Genomic DNA, 16297 nt, shown 5'->3' on the forward strand with positions numbered 1-16297 from the left:
TAGAAGCATCATTAATCAGCTGCCTCCTGCACGCCCCCCACTTGGGGATTAAGATTGCAACCTGGTCATGTGCCCTGACTGGGAATCCAACCATGACCTCCTGGTTCATACATAGGTCAACTAGCTAAGATCTTTATAAACGGGAATAAAGAGTCTCCCACCCACCCACCCCCTCTATGGCTTAGGACCAACCCCTTTATGAGAGCACAAAGTTGGTGCACTTGAGGTTTGGTTCCCCAGTACATCAGATCCTAAATGCTTCTGAAATGAACAGATCTGTCTTCTCTTCATTCCTGTTGCCTCCGATTAGGCTATCTTTGACTTGAACAATTGCAACGTCCTTTTATATTAATAACTGTACTTATTTTAGCAATAAGACAGTCACATGGTTCAAAATTCAATATACAAAGCAAAGGTATAAAGTGAAGACTCCCCCCTCTGCCTCCAGCCTCCCAGACCACATCCACACAGGCAGTTTCTTGTTAATATAATCAGCGTTTTCCTTTTCTCATTAGCTATTATTCTGAATTACAGTGCATACTGGGAAGGCAGTAAAAATACTTCAACCTCTTATTTGCCAGTTTTCAGGAACTGATCACTAGATACTTCCAGTGGTATATAATGACTTGATTTTTTTACTTTTTATCTCTTTTTAAAAGATTGTTATGAACTCATTTTTATATTGAGCATACCACTCAATCATCAAAATTAAGAGAGATTTCTCACCCGGCCGGCGTGGCTCAGTGGTTGAGTGTCGACATATAAAGGAGGCATATGCCCAGGTTTCAGTCTCAATCCCCAGTGTGGAGCATGCAGGGGGCAGCCAATCAATGATTCTCTCTCATCATTGTTAGTGTCCCTCTCTCTTCTCTGAAATTAAAAAAAAAGAAAAGTATATTTTTTAAAAAAAGAGGGAGTTCTTTATAGAATACTAGAGGCCCGGTGCATGAAATTCATTCACAGGGGGTGGGGGTGGGGGTCCCCTCAGCCCAGCCTGCACCCTCCCCAATCTGGGACCCCTTGGGGGATGTCCAACTGCCGAGATCGGGCCTAAACTGGCAGTCGGACATCCCTCTCACAATCCTGGACCTCTGGCTCCTAATCGCCTGGTCGCCCCTAACTGCCCCCCTCCCCTCCCCACCAGCCTGATCGCCCCTAACTGCCCCCCCTGCTGGCCTGGTGGCCCCCAACTGCCCCCTCCCTGCCAGCCTGGTTGCCCTTAACTGCCCCCCCTGCTGGCCTAGTGGCCTCCAACTGCCCCGCCGCCGGCCTAGTCGTCCCTCACTGCCCCCGCCCCCCACCAACCCAATCACCCTCAACTGCCCCCCTGCCGGCCCGGTTGCCCCTAACTGCCCCCCCTGCCGGCCTGGTTGCTCCTGCCTCCCCCCCCTCACTGGCCTGGTCGCCCCACACAGCCTGCTGTTCAGTAGTTTGGTTGTCCCTCAGTAACCCCCCTGCTAGCCTGGTCATAGGCAGCCATCTTTGTGAGGGTGTGAGGGTCAATTTGCATATTACCTCTTTATTATATAGGATTATCAGCTAGTTATGTGGAAAGAATGATAGAATTAGGGGGGAAGGTGGAATCACCATTTTGCATTCCCTGATAACATAATTTGAACAACAGTCATCAATGGATGGGAAATTTCAAAATGCCGGGACCCACACATCATTGAAAATGGAACAAGCAACCATTTTTATTTGCCTCATGATGTGAGGCAGTATGAAAACAGTCAACCTGGTTTCTGGAATAAGTCAATGTAAAGAGAAAATAAGAGGGGTGGGGAAGACTGCTTCGAGTTATAAGAAAATTAAGACAATAACCAAATATAATGTATGGATTTGTTTGGACCCTGATTCAAATGAATCAACTGTACAAAGCCATTTTGAGATAACCATGATGAATGTTCCTTAATAAAAGTTAAAGACACAGTCTCTGGATTCAGAATGCCTGAGATCACATGCTGGTTTAGTTCTGTGTTATCTTGGGCAAGTAACTTAACTTCTCTGTGCCATAGCTGTGTTGCCTTGGCAAATAACCTCTCTGTGCCTGTTTTCTCATCTCTAAAATCTCTTCACAGAGTTAAAGTTGCATAAATGGATAAGAAAGGAATTAGAACCATTCCTGACACACAGTAAGTACTCAATACTAAGGATATTAAATACTTATTAATATGTAATTACTTAATATACATATTAAACTATTAATTTAATATAAATATAATATTAATTCATAATTCTAAAGTTAGGACTCTTATTTGTCCTTACAGTCCTCCTTATATTCAGCTCAGTATCTGGCACTTAGATGCTTGATAAAAGACCGAAGACTTGGAATAGTGTTTAGTCTCCATACCGACCTTCACCTTCGCCCCAAAACACTGGCATGGAGCTAGTCACCTGAAAGGGTCTCTGTAAAAGTCTGAGATTGGTAGCAAGTGCCAAGAGGAATTGGGGAGTTGGACTCCTAACCTAGTGGTGGCGATGCTAAAAAGAGACAAAGGCAGTAGAGTTGCTGAGTGAAGGGATATGTCCTTTATTGACCTTGTGTTCCTCCACTCACTGGTCACTACTCTTGACTCGTAGGACAACAGGTACAGAACTGCAGGGGATCATCCCCAGCTCTGTGATCACCAGATCCACGAGCTCTGGGGGAGTCACATCATAGACCAGATTCAATAACCGTAGGGACGGGTGGTTCTGCCAGTTAGCTAGTGCCACATGTTCTCCTCGCTCACACAGCAGATCGTCAGGGTCATCTGCAATGGGAGGTGTACCCATTTATGTCCTTTTAGAAAATAAGTTGTAGTTCAAACTCCCCTCTCCCAAATTTCAGTCCCTGGAACCCTTTTATCTACCCTCCTGAGCCTCCTTACCTAGCTCATTAGAGACAAAGGCATCAGTCTGCACACGCTCACAAAACTTGTATGTTTCACAGCAGACCAGTACTGGCACGTTATGGGCTCGTGCCACCAGGGCCAGCTGTGCTGTCCCTACCCGTGACATCACGGATCCATTGGCCAGGAGTGCATGAGCTCCCAATAGCACCTTAGAAACCTATTTTGGAGGGGGTAGAATGTCACCTGTGGTCAATGCAGAATACGGTTCCCCACTCCTGCCCAGGACAGCAATATTAAGACAATGACTAACAAACCTTAATAATGGCTCTTGGAAAATACCTGACCAATGACCCACTGCACCTCCCACAGAAAATGAAACTATGAAGTTACTTTTTGTCCTGTTCCCTCTTGGTGGTTGCTAGTTAAATATAATGTTCTTCAGTAACTAGACTGTTACAACACGCTGTAGTGTTTTCCTTATTAAATATAAGCAGGGCTATACAATTCTAATATTTCTAAATAATTGTAACCCTTGGAAGGTGGGACCCCAAAAGGGTTTACTCCAACTTTGGGGTCCCTGTTCTCTGCCCTCACCTCTGGGAGCACATAGGAGGCCGCAGGAATCAGCAGGTAGGAGGCAGGGACTCCAGCACGGACCAGAGAGCGTAGCATGTGCTTTCCCTCCAGCCGTGGCCGGCTGTCCACCACTACTACCCGAAATCGCCGGCCCTCAATCCAAGCCTCCTGAAGAATTCGTGATACCAGAGATGAGCTGGAGTGAATGGACAGGATGATTTAGTTATAATGTCACTGGCTGATGGCCAGCTCATCCTAAAGGGCAGAAAGGGTAGCAACCTTCCTCCTCCCCCCCACCCCTCCAATTTTCTCAGTCATAGCGACTGGACCATACCATCCATATACCAGGATCACATCCCCATCACTGATCTTCTTATAAGCAAAGCGTGAGATTGCCTGAGCTGCAAGCACAATCTTCTCTTGCACATACCGATCAATAGCTACTCGAAGTTCTGACTTGGCCTAAATGGAGTGAGATGCTTAGGGAACAAGAAATGGACACATTTCTTCCTGATGACCATGCCAGGTGCTTGAATATGTGTATAATGATGGGCTCAAGGAGGACGAGGTTGCCTGAAGGGGACTCAAAGATGGCACAATTCAGACAGCCCAACCACTTCCTCAACCCCTGTCCCGGGCAGAATGGCCACGTTGTCCCTCCTAGGAGTCCTGAATATGTTTCTCAGCTCTACCCCAGGTGCATGCCTTGCTCATTTCTCATACTCATCACCTCCTCTTCCCGCTTGGAGCCGCTCACACCCGTGATCTCCTTGTTAAGGAACTTGATGGCGTTGTACATACTTGCCGACAGGGGGCGGCACTGATTCAGGAAGCTAAAACAAGAACACCTTGTATTTGTGCGACTCTTCACAATTTACAAAGCTGCCATGTTTAAAAAATACATTACTTAAGAAGACAGAGAACAGAAAGATGAAAAAGACGTAGAAGAAAAAGAGAAAGGGTACAAGAAAAGGACTAGGTGAGCTGGGAGTGGGCTTGTAGTGGTTGCCCTTACCTGAAATAGGGCTTTAGTTTATTGACTAGATCCCTTGAGAGTTCTTCATTTGGTGGTGTTGTGTAATCCTGAATCACCTGTAGTGTACACAAGCTGATCAACAAAATGCCCCCTAATAAAGGTCTCTGAAAGGGGGATAGGGTACGCTTCACGGAAGGAAGTGTCCTGAGGGTGAGAGAAGCTGGGGAAGGTGGGGCTGGGACAGGACTGGGCATACCTGCTGCAAGGCACGAAGCAGGGCAATACACCGGGCATTGGAGCCACTGACCAGGCCCTGGGAATACTGCAGGCCGAGGCGCACCATGGCTGGGTGGATCACAGAGGATGGGATGCTGATGGGATGGCGGTGTCACACACTGTGCAAGGGAGCTTGAGCACTTACTGCCCACCTGCCCCTAATGAAAAGGAACTTCCTTCACCAGCACAAACACCCCCATTGCCACTAGCGTTTTGCCTTGTGTGCATGCTTCTTCCCATAGATCCAATCTCCAATTTCCAGTCCCTTTCAATACATAATACTAAAACCCCTCAGACTTAAGAGTTATGGCAGAAGGTCCTACCTCATACACTGGGTCAGAGAGTTTTGTCTGCTGTACTGGGGTAGGTGGGAGAAGAGACTGACTTTGGATCCATAATCTTTTCGTGTAGGAACCTTGGCAAAATAGGGGAATAAAACCAATGGCCTAGAGTTTAAAACTATGTGACGAAGCTAGAAAGGAAGTAAACAGTGAAACTACTCTGTCCCAAACACCCATCCTCCAGGGTCTCCTTTTGTCCCAAGCACCTTTCCTCCCTCCGTCCCATCTCCCTGGGCTCTTCCTGGCCACACACCACTTCCTACCTGCTGTCGCTCTGGTTTTTTAACGAGCCTCCTCAGAAGTGTGGGGTCATCAGCCTGAGTGTGCTCAGGGAGACGTTTCACTCCTAAAAAACAACGATCATGTTTTTAACATTCTGTAGGTGACATTGAAAATTTTTCTTTTTTCTTTCTTTTTTTTTTTTTTTTCCCTAGGGCACAAGAGACATCCAGAAAAACTGGACAGAAGAAGGGGTAAAAAAGTAGAAGAAATCAGGGTAAGATGAGGTTGAGGGGAGAATTTTGAACTCTGAGAACCTAGGCAAAGAATAGGAGACTAGAGCTGTTTTACTATGGGGACGCGTGGGCTGACACAAGAATGAGAGTCAAACAGAGGTCTTACGACGAAAGGAAGGTACCTGAGGGGCTTTCGCCCGCTGTGCTGGGGCAGGACTGAGGCGGGGGTCCTCCCTGTTCACCTTTTCTGGCCTGTTTCAGGGCCCGCTCAGCCTCCTGCTTGGCTCGCCGCTCCGCACGAAGTTCCGCTTTACTCCGACCAGCTGGCACTTTCTCTCCAGCCGTACCCAACTGGCTGCCAGGTCCTGGCAGCTCCTTGGTTGGGCCTACTAACGAGAGAAGGAAGAGATGCCCAACCCCCAGGCTGGTAATAGCTATGCTTTATTCCCAACAAAGCTTCTCTCTCCCTGTCTGTCTAAACTTCTTCCTTCTTCACCGGCTCAGACCCGGTCTGTCCTGCCTGCCCCCCTCCTCTGCCACACATCCCTCTACCAGCGCCACACCCAGCCCTTTGGAAAAAGCCCCCACACCTGGACACTGGGTTGCGGATACAGCAGAACCAGTTTCTTGTTCTGCCCCCTTTTCCTCCTTCCGTTTCTTCTTCTGCTGTTTCTTTTCCTTCCGAAGCTGCAGTTTCTCTTCTTGGGTCATCTCCCTCCCTGCTGCCTAAGACACAGACAATACTGCTCTTCCCCATCAGGTCCAAAGGTAAGTCAACACGGCGGGACGCTCACCAGATACCCAGAAGGCAGTCTCCAGACCTCCCTGACTCTCACCCCACACCCAGGGACAGAGTCACATCCCGTTGGGGCGATAAAAACTCTAAAATCTCCTGGCTTTGCTGAGAAATCAAGTGAAACACGGATGGAAGTTGGGGCGGAATGAAGCTGATACAGCCTCCTGAGCAGCGCTCGACAGGCGGCTTGGGAGGGCCCCCCCCCACTTACCCCAGGCCGAGGAGAAAGCTCCGCCTTCATCCCAGATGCCGAGTCTGCATCAGAAAACAGGGCACAGAGTGACCCCGAGAGGCTCCGGGAGCGTTTGAGGGGACTCGTACGGGGCGCAGCTGGCCGGTGGGTCGGCATGTCCACGGCGCCGCCGGCACGCGGGAGGCCAGCCAAGGGCTCGCGTGGGGACGCAGTGCGCGGCAGGATCAAAGGGTAGGCGGGGGAAGGAAAAGGGGCACCCACGCTTCTCCCGGGAACCGGCGGTCCGCGGCTCCGGGCGGCGCCCGAGGCAAGGCGGACCAGCGTCGCCGGCACTGAGTGACAGCGCCCCGAGCGCCTCAGGGCCCAGCGGGAGCGTCCGGAGTCCGTCGGCTCGCACACCCGCGGCCCTTCACTCACCCTTGCGCACAGCCACAGCCGCGGCAGCCATCTCCCTGGATCCTAGGCTCCGCCCCGCGGTCCCAGGGGCTCCAGCGCCTCTCGGCCGGCACCCGTGGCGCTCAGCTCCCGCCGACTACCATCCCCGGCGTGCACCGGCGCGCCGCGGACTACGGGTGGCGATGAGAGTCATCTCGACTTGGGCCTTCCGGTCCCGGCAGTCTCTTCCCGCCCTGTAGACTACAATTCCCAGCATGCCTGCGCGCCGCGCCCACGAGCGGACGTCCCACCGCCCTTCCCGCATCCGATCTCAGACCCCCGCCCCCAAAATGGCGAGTGAGGCTGCGGGGACGCGCTGAGCAGCGGAGGCGAGCGTGCAAAGCCGCCGCGGCCTCCCAGTCGGGTGCCTGGCCGGGCCCTGCCGCAGGGAACATGCACTTTTCCATTCCTGAAACCGAGTCCCGCAGCGGGGACAGCGGCGGCTCCGCCTACGTGGTGAGGAGCGGCTGGAGCCGGCCGGGCAGGGGCGGGGATAACGGGCCGGAGCCCTTTCCAAGCGGCCTCCGAGGCCTGGCCGCAGCCTTCGGGTCTGTCCCCAGGCCGCCGGCTCCCGACGTCCTTGCTGGGAGTTTATGTCACGTCCCCGATTCGTCCAGAGGTCGCCCCAGCTCCTGTAGGTCCTTTGTTGGGCCGCGGCTGCTGTGGTGGGCGTCACTGGCCTCCTGGGGATAGAGACTGCGACGCGAGCGCCCATTTCCCCAGGACCGGTCCTTCTGCTTTGGGACCTGGGCCTGGGGAAAACAGACTGACAAACCCTCGGAAGGTCTCGGCGCGTTACTTAAGTGGAGCTGTGCCAGGCAACTTCCGACCGGGGTTCTTCAAGGGGGTCACCCGCACCGCGACCCTAAAATGCTTGCCTGCTTTTGTGTCCTCAGGCCTATAACATTCACGTGAATGGAGTCCTGCACTGTCGGGTGCGCTACAGCCAACTCCTGGGGCTGCACGAGCAGGTGGGACTAGCACCCTTGCCTTGAGGCAGCTTCAGGCCCTTCTCTGGTCGTCCATGTCTCCATTTCTCCCCTCATCGCGTTCCTGTAGGCTGTAGTTCCTCTGGAGTCACTGCTACCGGGTGGACCTGTGACTTTATCTTATCGTTTGACATTTCCGGAGAACTCCCTAAGAAGCTGAATGCCTGCCCTCTAACTGTTACTCCCTATACTCACTTCTCCTTCCTGCTTCTCTGCCCCTGGCTTACTTCAGGCTTTGCCTGTGCATGAAAAAGTACCTACCGCCCACCCCCCTTTCAGCTGCCAAAGCACATTCTTTTCTGTCTTCGGAGCTGCAACTTGAGATTCTTTTCCCTGCTCGTACAAACCATTAACCAGTTTCCTTCTGTGTTCTGTAGCTCATCTCAGTGTAACTGTTCCAGTTATCTTTATGTATCTGTGATGCAATGTTTCTTTGCTATTCTCACCAGATTGTGAACTCTGTATTTCACAGAGTCCTGATTCTACTGGTAACTAGTTGTGCAACCCTGAGCAAGTTACCTAATTTCTTTGGGCCTCAGTTTCTACAACTGAAAAATGGACTTGTTGATCTGTGAAGCCCCTATAAGTCCCACAATGCTGTACATAAGTTTTCCTTTTAAAGGAAATTTTCCTTTGCTTCCTGTGAGGATCTAATGAACAGTCTTGCTCTAGATAATCAAGGGGCTCCCTAGGTCCCATACAAACCCTCCCCACATTGCGAAGGGGCTGACTTGTACACAGATAGGAAAGAACTTATATCTAGGACAGAGGGGCGGCTTTTTTTGAATGCTACTTCCGCCAAAGGAATTGCTTCCTGGATGACCAAGTTAGATTGGGAAGCAGGGACTGAGGGAAGGGAAAGGGAGCCCAAAACAACATTGAGTGTGGATTGCCTCTTCTTGTTTGCTATGTATGTGAAGGCTTGTATCTTTCTCTAAATAGCTTCGGAAGGAGTATGGGGCCAATGTGCTTCCTGCATTTCCCCCAAAGAAGCTCTTCTCTTTGACACCTGCTGAGGTAGAACAGAGGAGAGAGCAGTTAGAGAAGTACATGCAAGCTGGTGAGTGGTTGGAGGGAACTTTAGGCTGGCTGTGTTGAGGACTATGGGGAGAGAGACCTGATGGCTGGTTCTGTAGAAGGTCCTATGTATGATCTAGTTGTGTGATCTGTACTTCATTAGCAAGAGTAAGTAGCATGCAAGGATGCTGTAAATACTAGCAAAGCAACCTGGGCACTAACATCTATGAGAAATGCTAATATGACACTGAATAGTCTTAAAGCAGTTTAGTTCGGTGGGGAGAACTTAATTCGTATCTGATGTGCTTTCGATGGACATCATCGTTATTTCCCTAGTCCATAGACTGATCAACTAGATGGCAGTGAAGGGTGGAGCAGGTAAAGAATTTATGCAAACAGTGAATGAGATGGGGCCAGCTTGGAATGTGACAGGCCACCATCAGCTCAGGAAATGAGATTGGGGGGTGGGGGGCACTTACCAAGATAACTGGGAGGAGCTAAGGAAGAGCCTTAAGTTACTGGAACATCATTTTCTTGCCCCTGCAGTTCGGCAAGACCCATTGCTTGGGAGCAGTGAGACCTTCAATAGTTTCCTGCGTCGAGCTCAACAGGTGAGGCTTGGGGTGGGGCCAAGATTTAAGGGAAGGGCCTGCCTGTAGGGCCACGTCACTTTAATGAAGTGGCTACAGAGGAGTCATCCTAGCACCATTTTTTTATGGAATGGGGCTTCTGCTGTACCAGTGAAATCAGGGAAACATGTAATTAAGCAGCTGAGAATAAAGACACCAGGGGGACCTAGACATAGGGAGTTGGGCAGGGGTTAACAAAGTGGTGGCTTCCATTCCCAGGAGACACAGCAGGTCCCCACAGAAGAGGTCTCCTTGGAAGTGCTGCTCAGCAACGGGCAGAAAGTTCTGGTTAATGTGCTAACTTCAGATCAGACTGAAGATGTCCTGGAGGTGAGGTGCTAGTTCTGCACTACCCCTGCACCCCAGGGTCCCAGGTTTGGGGGTTGATTGGAACCAGCCAGTATGATGAGCTGTACTTCCTTCTTTACCCCCAGGCTGTGGCTGCAAAGCTGGATCTTCCAGATGACTTGATCGGATACTTTAGTCTCTTTCTAGTTCGAGAAAAAGAGGATGGAGCCTTTTCTTGTGAGTTTCTCTGTACTTTACTGCTACCCTGTGCTTCCAGTAGTGAATTTGCCTCCATCTCCCCCCTGGCATTTCCTCAGGGCTTCCCTCTTGATTTCCCTCCCCTTGAGTCTCATGACATTTTCCTTTTTTATTTTTAACCTGTAGTTGTACGGAAGTTGCAAGAGTTCGAGCTGCCTTATGTGTCAGTTACCAGTCTTCGGAGTCAAGAGTATAAGATTGTGCTAAGAAAGAGGTCAGGGCTGGGCATGGAGAAGGGGGAAGTGCTAGATTGATATTTTGGGCCATGTATTGAGACAGAATACTCTGGACAAGGGGGTAGCACTGGGTGTTTGTACCAAGCTTCCTCCCATCGTGCCACCATTAGCCTGATAGTTCTAGATTGTTCCTGTTTTGCCCCTATTTTCCATTCTACCTCTTGCCTTACCCCAGCTCAGCCCCATTACCATTACCCCTTTCCACCCCTTGGCTTCACAGTTATTGGGACTCTGCCTATGATGATGATGTCATGGAGAACCGGGTTGGCCTGAACCTGCTTTATGCTCAGGTGAGCTTGGAGGTGCTTCAGAACCCTTCCTCTGAAAAGAACTCTGGTCTTCCACTCGGCCAGGAAAACTTCCATAACTTTTCTCCATGGGGGAAGTTCCTAGAATATTAGCAGGGTACCTGGCACAACATCTGGTTATGGCCAAGGACTCACTGCAAAGAGGTTCTTCAAATGTGGGGCTAGGGGTCAGGCTGGATAGAGGTAGACACTTCTTGTACCTCTGACTCAGAGCCCCCGTCTTCACTGTAGACGGTATCAGACATTGAGCGTGGGTGGATCCTGGTGACCAAGGAGCAGCACCGGCAACTCAAATCACTGCAGGAGAAGGTCTCCAAGAAGGAGGTGAGCTCTGCCCGTCTCCCTTCAAGGGCTTGCTTCCTCTGAGCTGCCCTGCTTCCCCTCCTGACCAACCCCACGTGGTGACTGGGTTTCAGTTCCTGCGGCTGGCTCAGACGCTGCGGCACTATGGCTACTTGCGCTTCGATGCCTGTGTGGCCGACTTCCCAGAGAAGGACTGTCCAGTAGTGGTGAGCGCAGGCAACAGTGAACTCAGCCTCCAGCTCCGCCTGCCCGGCCAGCAACTCCGCGAAGGCTCCTTCCGGGTTACCCGCATGCGGTGCTGGCGGGTCACCTCCTCTGTGAGTTGGGGTAGAAGGGAAAAGCCTTCGGGGTGGTCTGACAAGCCTTCAGCTTCAGAAATGGGCTGGGCTGCAGTGAGTCAGAGAGCATGGCAGATTGGTCAGAATGAACTCAGCCTAATCCCTCTTTCCCAGGTGCCATTGCCCAGCGGAGGCACAAGCAGCCCGGGCCGGGGCCGGGGTGAGGTGCGCCTGGAACTGGCTTTTGAATACCTCATGAGCAAGGACCGGCTCCAGTGGGTCACCATCACCAGCCCCCAGGTGTGAGCCCACCCTCAGGCCTCTGGACCCCATTGCACCGCCTCTATTAGATACCCAAGTCTAGGGCTTCCAGGACTGCATGTGAGTGGGAGTCCTTGTCTTAGGGGTACCGGGCTCAGGATGGCAACTCTAGGCTGAGCTCTCCTTTCACCCTCAGGCTATCATGATGAGCATCTGTTTGCAGTCCATGGTAGATGAACTGATGGTGAAGAAATCCGGCGGCAGTATCAGAAAGGTAAGTAGCAAGTGTGGACCAGGTGGCTAAGTGTCGTGCTCTACCTTGCCTTTTGAACCAGCTGTGAGGGAGGGGGAAGTGCTGGGGATTCCCAAGGGAGTGGTCCTGCCCTTATCAGTGCCTTGTATCTCCATCCTCAGATGCTGCGCCGGCGGGTGGGGGGCACCCTGAGACGCTCAGACAGCCAGCAAGCAGTGAAATCCCCACCACTGCTTGTAAGTGTTAAGTATCAGTACCTGGCCCCCATCCTGGGGATATGAGAAGCCTTTTTCTGACATCTCTGCCTCTTCCCCAGGAATCACCTGATGCCAGCCGGGAGTCCATGGCCAAACTCTCAGTGAGTTTCCCATGAGGGATGGTGAAGTGGGTGTTTGTAGGGGGATTTCAGGGAGGCTTGAGCCCTCTGACCCCACCCTGCCTTTGTTACAGAGCAAGCTGAGTGCCGTGAGCTTGCGGGGAATTGGCAGTCCCAGCACAGATGCCAGTGCCAGTGATGTCCATGGCAATTTCGCCTTCGAGGGCATTGGAGATGAGGATCTGTGATCTCCAGTGCTAGGATGTCTGCCCTCTACCCCAGAGGAATGTTCAAAAACTTGCCCTGTGCCTGTATCCCCCAAACCCAGGGGTCTTTTCCTTCTTACCTTTCCCTTTTCTCCTCTTGGCCAGGGGCCTCCTAACCTTCCCTTCCCTCTTGGGCTGGCTGCACAAAGGATTATCCCCTTTTCAGAGCTGGCCCTCAATGCCAAATTAGCATTTAGTATTTTGCACAAAGTCCATGGGACCATGGTTACCTGCCTGGGGGAGGAACCATAGTTCCCCCCAGCAGCTTCTGGCTCCTCAGGGCCATGGGCCAAGGGGATGGGCAGAGGTCTGTGTATGGTCTGGCCCACTTTCCCCTCATTAAACTCAGCCTGATTGCTGCCTATCTCTGGTTCCCTCTCTGCCCCTGCTTCCCCCATCATAGCATGGACTGCTGTGCTAAGAGGAAGGCTGAGCTGTGCTTGCCACTGCCAATTCAGCATAGACATGGCTTTGTTAGTGTTTCCTTTATTATAAAGTACTGAAATAAGTTAAATAAACAGGTGGGAGGCTGGGCAGTCCCCCAGCCAGTTTCTCCACAGCCCCTGGGAGCAGTGGAGGTGAATACAGGGCCCTTCTCACTGAGCTCACAAAGTGCACCAGTCAAGGCAAGGCCCCGTGGTCCATATAGTGCCTAAGTTAGTCTGTTGGAGCCCCTGGCCAGCGGGGGAGGAAAGAGGTGGCTTCTGGTCCATTACAGGAGGGTCAGGGCTAATCCTACAGCCCTGGAGAAGGCCCTAGTTCAGGGTGAGTCTGTATGGAGAGCCCGGCTACCAGTGGTGCTCAGGGCCGTTGGACCCCGAGAGCTCAAAACGGAAGTGGGGCTGTGAGGTGGGGCCCAGCCCTCAGGGGCAGAGAGGCCAGGTCCTCCTGTGCCACCATGCCCGTGCACCTTCTGGTGGCGTTTGTAGTTGTCCCAGTGGCCCGTGGTGTAGGCGCAGGTGGCACAGCGGAAGGGTTTCTCGCCTGTATGCCGCAGCATGTGGCGTTTGAGGTTCATGCTCTGGTTGCAGCTGTAGTTGCAAAGACTACACCGAAAAGGTTTGTCCCCAGAGTGGATGCGACCGTGACGCTTGAGGTTGGCCAGGTTGCCACAGGCATAGGGGCAGAGGGGGCACTTGTACGGCTTCTCTCCCGTGTGGACGCGCTGGTGTCGCTTCAGGTTATCCAGATGAGCAGAGGCGTAGGGACAGCGGGCACAGCGGAAGGGCTTCTCACCACTGTGTGTCTTCATGTGCCGGGCCAGATGATTGGGATAGTGAGTGGCAAAGGGGCAGAGGCTACAGGCAAAGCCCTTGTCACTAGGGCCCTGAGGCCCCCCACTGGCACCTCCAGCCTCTCCTCGCATGCAACGCCCACACATGGCAGCTCCCAGCCGACTACCCTCGCCCTCCTCCAGCTCTTGTCCACAGTTTCGGCAGGTCCAAGGGAACAGCAGCTCTGGCAGTGGTTCTGATCCAGTCCCACAAAGGCCCTCCCCATCACCCCGCAGCTGTCCACAGTCCGGCAGGAAACTGGCACCACCTGGCGGCACGTGGAGGCTCAAATCTGGCAGCAGCAGAGCATCTGTGGGAACAATGAGACCTGGTGAATCCAAGTACCCCCAGGCCACCCACCCGTGTCCCAGGTTCTTTGGTCCCTAGCATTTTACCTTCAGGTCGCCGGGGCACTGTCCCCTCCTGCTCTGTGGGACTGGGAGGCCGGGTTGGACGAGGAGCACAGCAGCGGAAGCCACAGGTCGGGCAGGGAGGAGTGGGGGGCCCTGCATGGGTGCGCTGATGCCGCCTCAAGTTGCCCAGGCTGCTGCAGGCAAAGGGGCAGTGGGGACAGCGGTAGGGCTTCTCGCCAGTGTGGGTGCGAGTATGTCGTGTCAGGTTGACGAGCTGGGCTGAGGCGTAGGGGCAGCGGCCACAGCGGAACGGCTTCTCCCCGCTGTGTGTCTGCATGTGCCGCTTCAGATGGCTCGAGTAGTGGGACACGAAGGCGCAGAGGCGACATGAGTATAGTAGCCGTGGGGGCATCGGGGCCCCCCCACCCGGCCCTCCTGCCCCACAACACGGCCCCTCACCTGTCGGCCCCCCACACAGCTGGCAGGCTGGGCCTGGCCTCTCACCCCTGGCCTCCCCTGGACCCCTGGCTGGCTCCTCAACTTCACTCTCAGCACTTAGTGCCCGACCACCCCCAGACTCGTCGTCACTCAGCCCGTAGGGAGGCCTAGGCCTGGCCCCCAGAGAGTCTCCTGGTGAGACAGACATGAGAAGAGACATCAACATTAGGTAGGACTAGACTCCAAACACCCTCTCTCACTCATGGTCTTCCTATGTGCTTGGCCCCACCTTTCTCAACCCTTCAGTGATCCCGAAAATTAAATAGGAATTGTCTACTGCTGTGTCTGGACTAGCCTAGTGCCTAGTTCCACTTAATGAGGAAAGATCAAGGACCACAATGGACCACAGACTGAAATGAATCAATAATATAATTGACTGATTCTTAGGATACGAAAGTAAAAATACACCAGGAAGAGGCCTGAAACTTTTCTAAGCTCTGTATTAGTAAGGTCTCTTTTAATATGGATCTGATTATAAAAAGAGTGGGGGAAAACAGAAATGAAGTAATGCATGTAATACCACCTTTAAGCCTAAAGGATGATTCAGGTGGGTTCCTCAATGACAAAAACATCCTTCGTAAGGGGCATGACTGAGTAGGCAGTGCAGCAAATTAGGATGGGGTGGTGCTGAGATAACAGGGGACAGGAAATGTGGAAGGATACTTAAAGACAGAGACTAAAACCTCAATACAAAAGGAGCTTAAGCTATAGGTGAAAGGGAGATTAAACATGAAATACTAGCTTGAAGTTCCTTCCCTGAACCTCTCAGAAGTAAACTCACATAAGGAATGGGCTACGGAGAGGGACAAGGTTATAAAAAGGACATTTACTTTTAACCAGTGCCTCCTCCACTGTCCTATTCATACCACCTTTGGACCAGGCCCCAGAACTTCACCTCAACAAAGTGATGGAGCTGATTGGACAATTAGGCAAGTGAAGAAATCTAGCTCAAATCTAACCTAAACCAGCCCTGGCTGTGGCAGGAAACGGTGTTTTGCTCACTGGCACTAAACCTAACCCGTCTCCTGAAGTTCTGGGGTTCCAGGGAAGTCCCCCAAACTCACCTTCGGAGTCTCTCTCGAAGCCCAGGAGCTGGTCGCTGTTGCCGTCACCTTCCTCCTCTTCCTCTTCCTCCTCAAACTCCAGATCCTGGCCTAGCAGCAGATCGCTCTCCAATACTAGGGCCCCCGGTCCTTCATCGAGGGAGTCTTCGGTATCCACTGAAGAGGGGAGAAGGCTGCTAGCTTTTCTCCCGGGACCCGTGCCCACCATCCGCCCCCGGGGGCCTGACCTCGTGGACCGTACAGCCCAGACTTGTAGACCCTCCCGGGTGCCCTTAGTACCTCGGTGGGAAGCTAGGAGCCCACAGCGCCCACTCCATCCCTCAGGAGTCCCCCTCCACCACGACCTGAACCCACTCTGCTGACCCCACCCCCACTGCGACCCCTGACCTTTGACCCCCTCGCATTTCACGGGCTGCGGGTGGCTTTGCTTCCTTCGGGGCATCGTGACCGGCTCCAGCCCGACGCGCCTCTGGCCTGCGGCCGCCCGGCCCCGCCCCTCCCAACCCGGCGCACGGCCCGCCCTTCCTCTCAGGGCCCGCGAGCCGCCCCCATGCAGCGGCGCGGGCCCGGGGCAGCCCCCAGCCCTGGCCCCGGCGCCCAGCTCAGGCCGCTCCCGCCGCCACCGCCGCGTCCATTCATGGAGCCCCCTACCCCCCCTACGGAGACCAGCTGGTACCTCCGTACTCGCTTCCGCTTCCGCTACCGCAGAGCCGCACGGGACGCGTAGTCCCGTCCGTGGGAAGCAGAAACAGCAGGGCTTTCGCAGCGTGACCAGGAAGTGATTGTGACGAAGGAAGGGAGAAAGCCAATCAGAGATCTGATAG

At 53.0% G+C, this 16297-nt stretch overlaps 3 protein-coding genes across 12 annotated transcripts; 1 reads left to right on the forward strand and 2 right to left on the reverse strand.

The window, feature by feature from the left end:
• Positions 1 to 864: 864 nt before the first annotated feature.
• On the reverse strand, positions 865 to 7042 carry EIF2B4 (eukaryotic translation initiation factor 2B subunit delta). 9 transcript variants are annotated; one of them, XM_079792502.1, is made up of 13 exons: positions 6865 to 7042; positions 6466 to 6509; positions 6049 to 6184; positions 5641 to 5844; positions 5267 to 5349; positions 4986 to 5077; positions 4643 to 4757; positions 4426 to 4502; positions 4141 to 4243; positions 3745 to 3872; positions 3429 to 3606; positions 2871 to 3051; positions 871 to 2753 (listed from the first exon to the last, which is right to left on the reverse strand). In XM_079792502.1, the coding sequence occupies exons 1-13, from the start codon at positions 6893 to 6895 to the stop codon at positions 2554 to 2556; spliced, it is 1572 nt and encodes a 523-aa protein (XP_079648628.1). In that variant the 5' UTR covers positions 6896 to 7042; the 3' UTR covers positions 871 to 2553. The 9 variants fall into 9 exon arrangements, with proteins under 9 accessions (XP_079648633.1, XP_079648632.1, XP_079648631.1 ...); XM_079792501.1 differs by having other exon boundaries at positions 5641 to 5847; XM_079792503.1 differs by having other exon boundaries at positions 5641 to 5847; positions 6049 to 6180; positions 6865 to 6904.
• Positions 7043 to 7138: 96 nt separating this feature from the next.
• On the forward strand, positions 7139 to 12648 carry SNX17 (sorting nexin 17). Its single transcript, XM_079792511.1, has 15 exons — positions 7139 to 7338; positions 7779 to 7853; positions 8814 to 8931; positions 9435 to 9499; positions 9737 to 9847; positions 9952 to 10042; positions 10190 to 10277; positions 10520 to 10589; positions 10839 to 10931; positions 11024 to 11227; positions 11363 to 11488; positions 11646 to 11723; positions 11864 to 11938; positions 12019 to 12060; positions 12153 to 12648. The coding sequence occupies exons 1-15, from the start codon at positions 7276 to 7278 to the stop codon at positions 12264 to 12266; spliced, it is 1413 nt and encodes a 470-aa protein (XP_079648637.1). The 5' UTR covers positions 7139 to 7275; the 3' UTR covers positions 12267 to 12648.
• Positions 12649 to 12781: 133 nt separating this feature from the next.
• ZNF513 (zinc finger protein 513) lies at positions 12782 to 16100 on the reverse strand. 2 transcript variants are annotated; one of them, XM_079792509.1, is made up of 4 exons: positions 15861 to 16100; positions 15474 to 15629; positions 13954 to 14541; positions 12782 to 13868 (listed from the first exon to the last, which is right to left on the reverse strand). In XM_079792509.1, exons 1-4 carry the CDS (start codon positions 15913 to 15915, stop codon positions 13045 to 13047), a joined length of 1623 nt encoding a protein of 540 aa, XP_079648635.1. In that variant the 5' UTR covers positions 15916 to 16100; the 3' UTR covers positions 12782 to 13044. The 2 variants fall into 2 exon arrangements, with proteins under 2 accessions (XP_079648635.1, XP_079648636.1); XM_079792510.1 differs by lacking the exon at positions 15861 to 16100 and having other exon boundaries at positions 12792 to 13868; positions 13954 to 15036; positions 15474 to 15490.
• Between the last annotated feature and the right edge of the window lie 197 nt (positions 16101 to 16297).

The sequence above is a fragment of the Cnephaeus nilssonii genome (assembly GCF_951640355.1).
Source record: "Cnephaeus nilssonii genome assembly, chromosome: 15".
In the NCBI taxonomy this organism is placed as follows: Eukaryota; Metazoa; Chordata; class Mammalia; order Chiroptera; family Vespertilionidae; genus Cnephaeus; species Cnephaeus nilssonii.

Bases quoted from the DNA above. Each gene is read 5' to 3' on its own strand.
- EIF2B4 (XM_079792499.1), bottom strand. From the start codon at position 6,603: ATGCCGACCCACCGGCCAGCTGCGCCCCGTACGAGTCCCCTCAAACGC. The intron at 5,350-5,640 runs GTACCTTCCTTT...GTTGTTTTTTAG, and splicing joins AGCGGGCGAAAGCCCCTCAG to GAGTGAAACGTCTCCCTGAG. The intron at 4,244-4,425 runs GTAAGGGCAACC...TTCTTGTTTTAG, and splicing joins AAACTAAAGCCCTATTTCAG to CTTCCTGAATCAGTGCCGCC.
- SNX17 (XM_079792511.1), top strand. From the start codon at position 7,276: ATGCACTTTTCCATTCCTGAAACCGAGTCCCGCAGCGGGGACAGCGGC. The intron at 7,854-8,813 runs GTGGGACTAGCA...TTCTCTAAATAG, and splicing joins TCCTGGGGCTGCACGAGCAG to CTTCGGAAGGAGTATGGGGC. The intron at 10,278-10,519 runs GTCAGGGCTGGG...TTGGCTTCACAG, and splicing joins AAGATTGTGCTAAGAAAGAG to TTATTGGGACTCTGCCTATG.
- ZNF513 (XM_079792509.1), bottom strand. From the start codon at position 15,915: ATGCCCCGAAGGAAGCAAAGCCACCCGCAGCCCGTGAAATGCGAGGGG. The intron at 14,542-15,473 runs GTGAGTTTGGGG...CTGTCTCACCAG, and splicing joins CTTCGAGAGAGACTCCGAAG to GAGACTCTCTGGGGGCCAGG. The intron at 13,869-13,953 runs GTAAAATGCTAG...TTGTTCCCACAG, and splicing joins AGTGCCCCGGCGACCTGAAG to ATGCTCTGCTGCTGCCAGAT.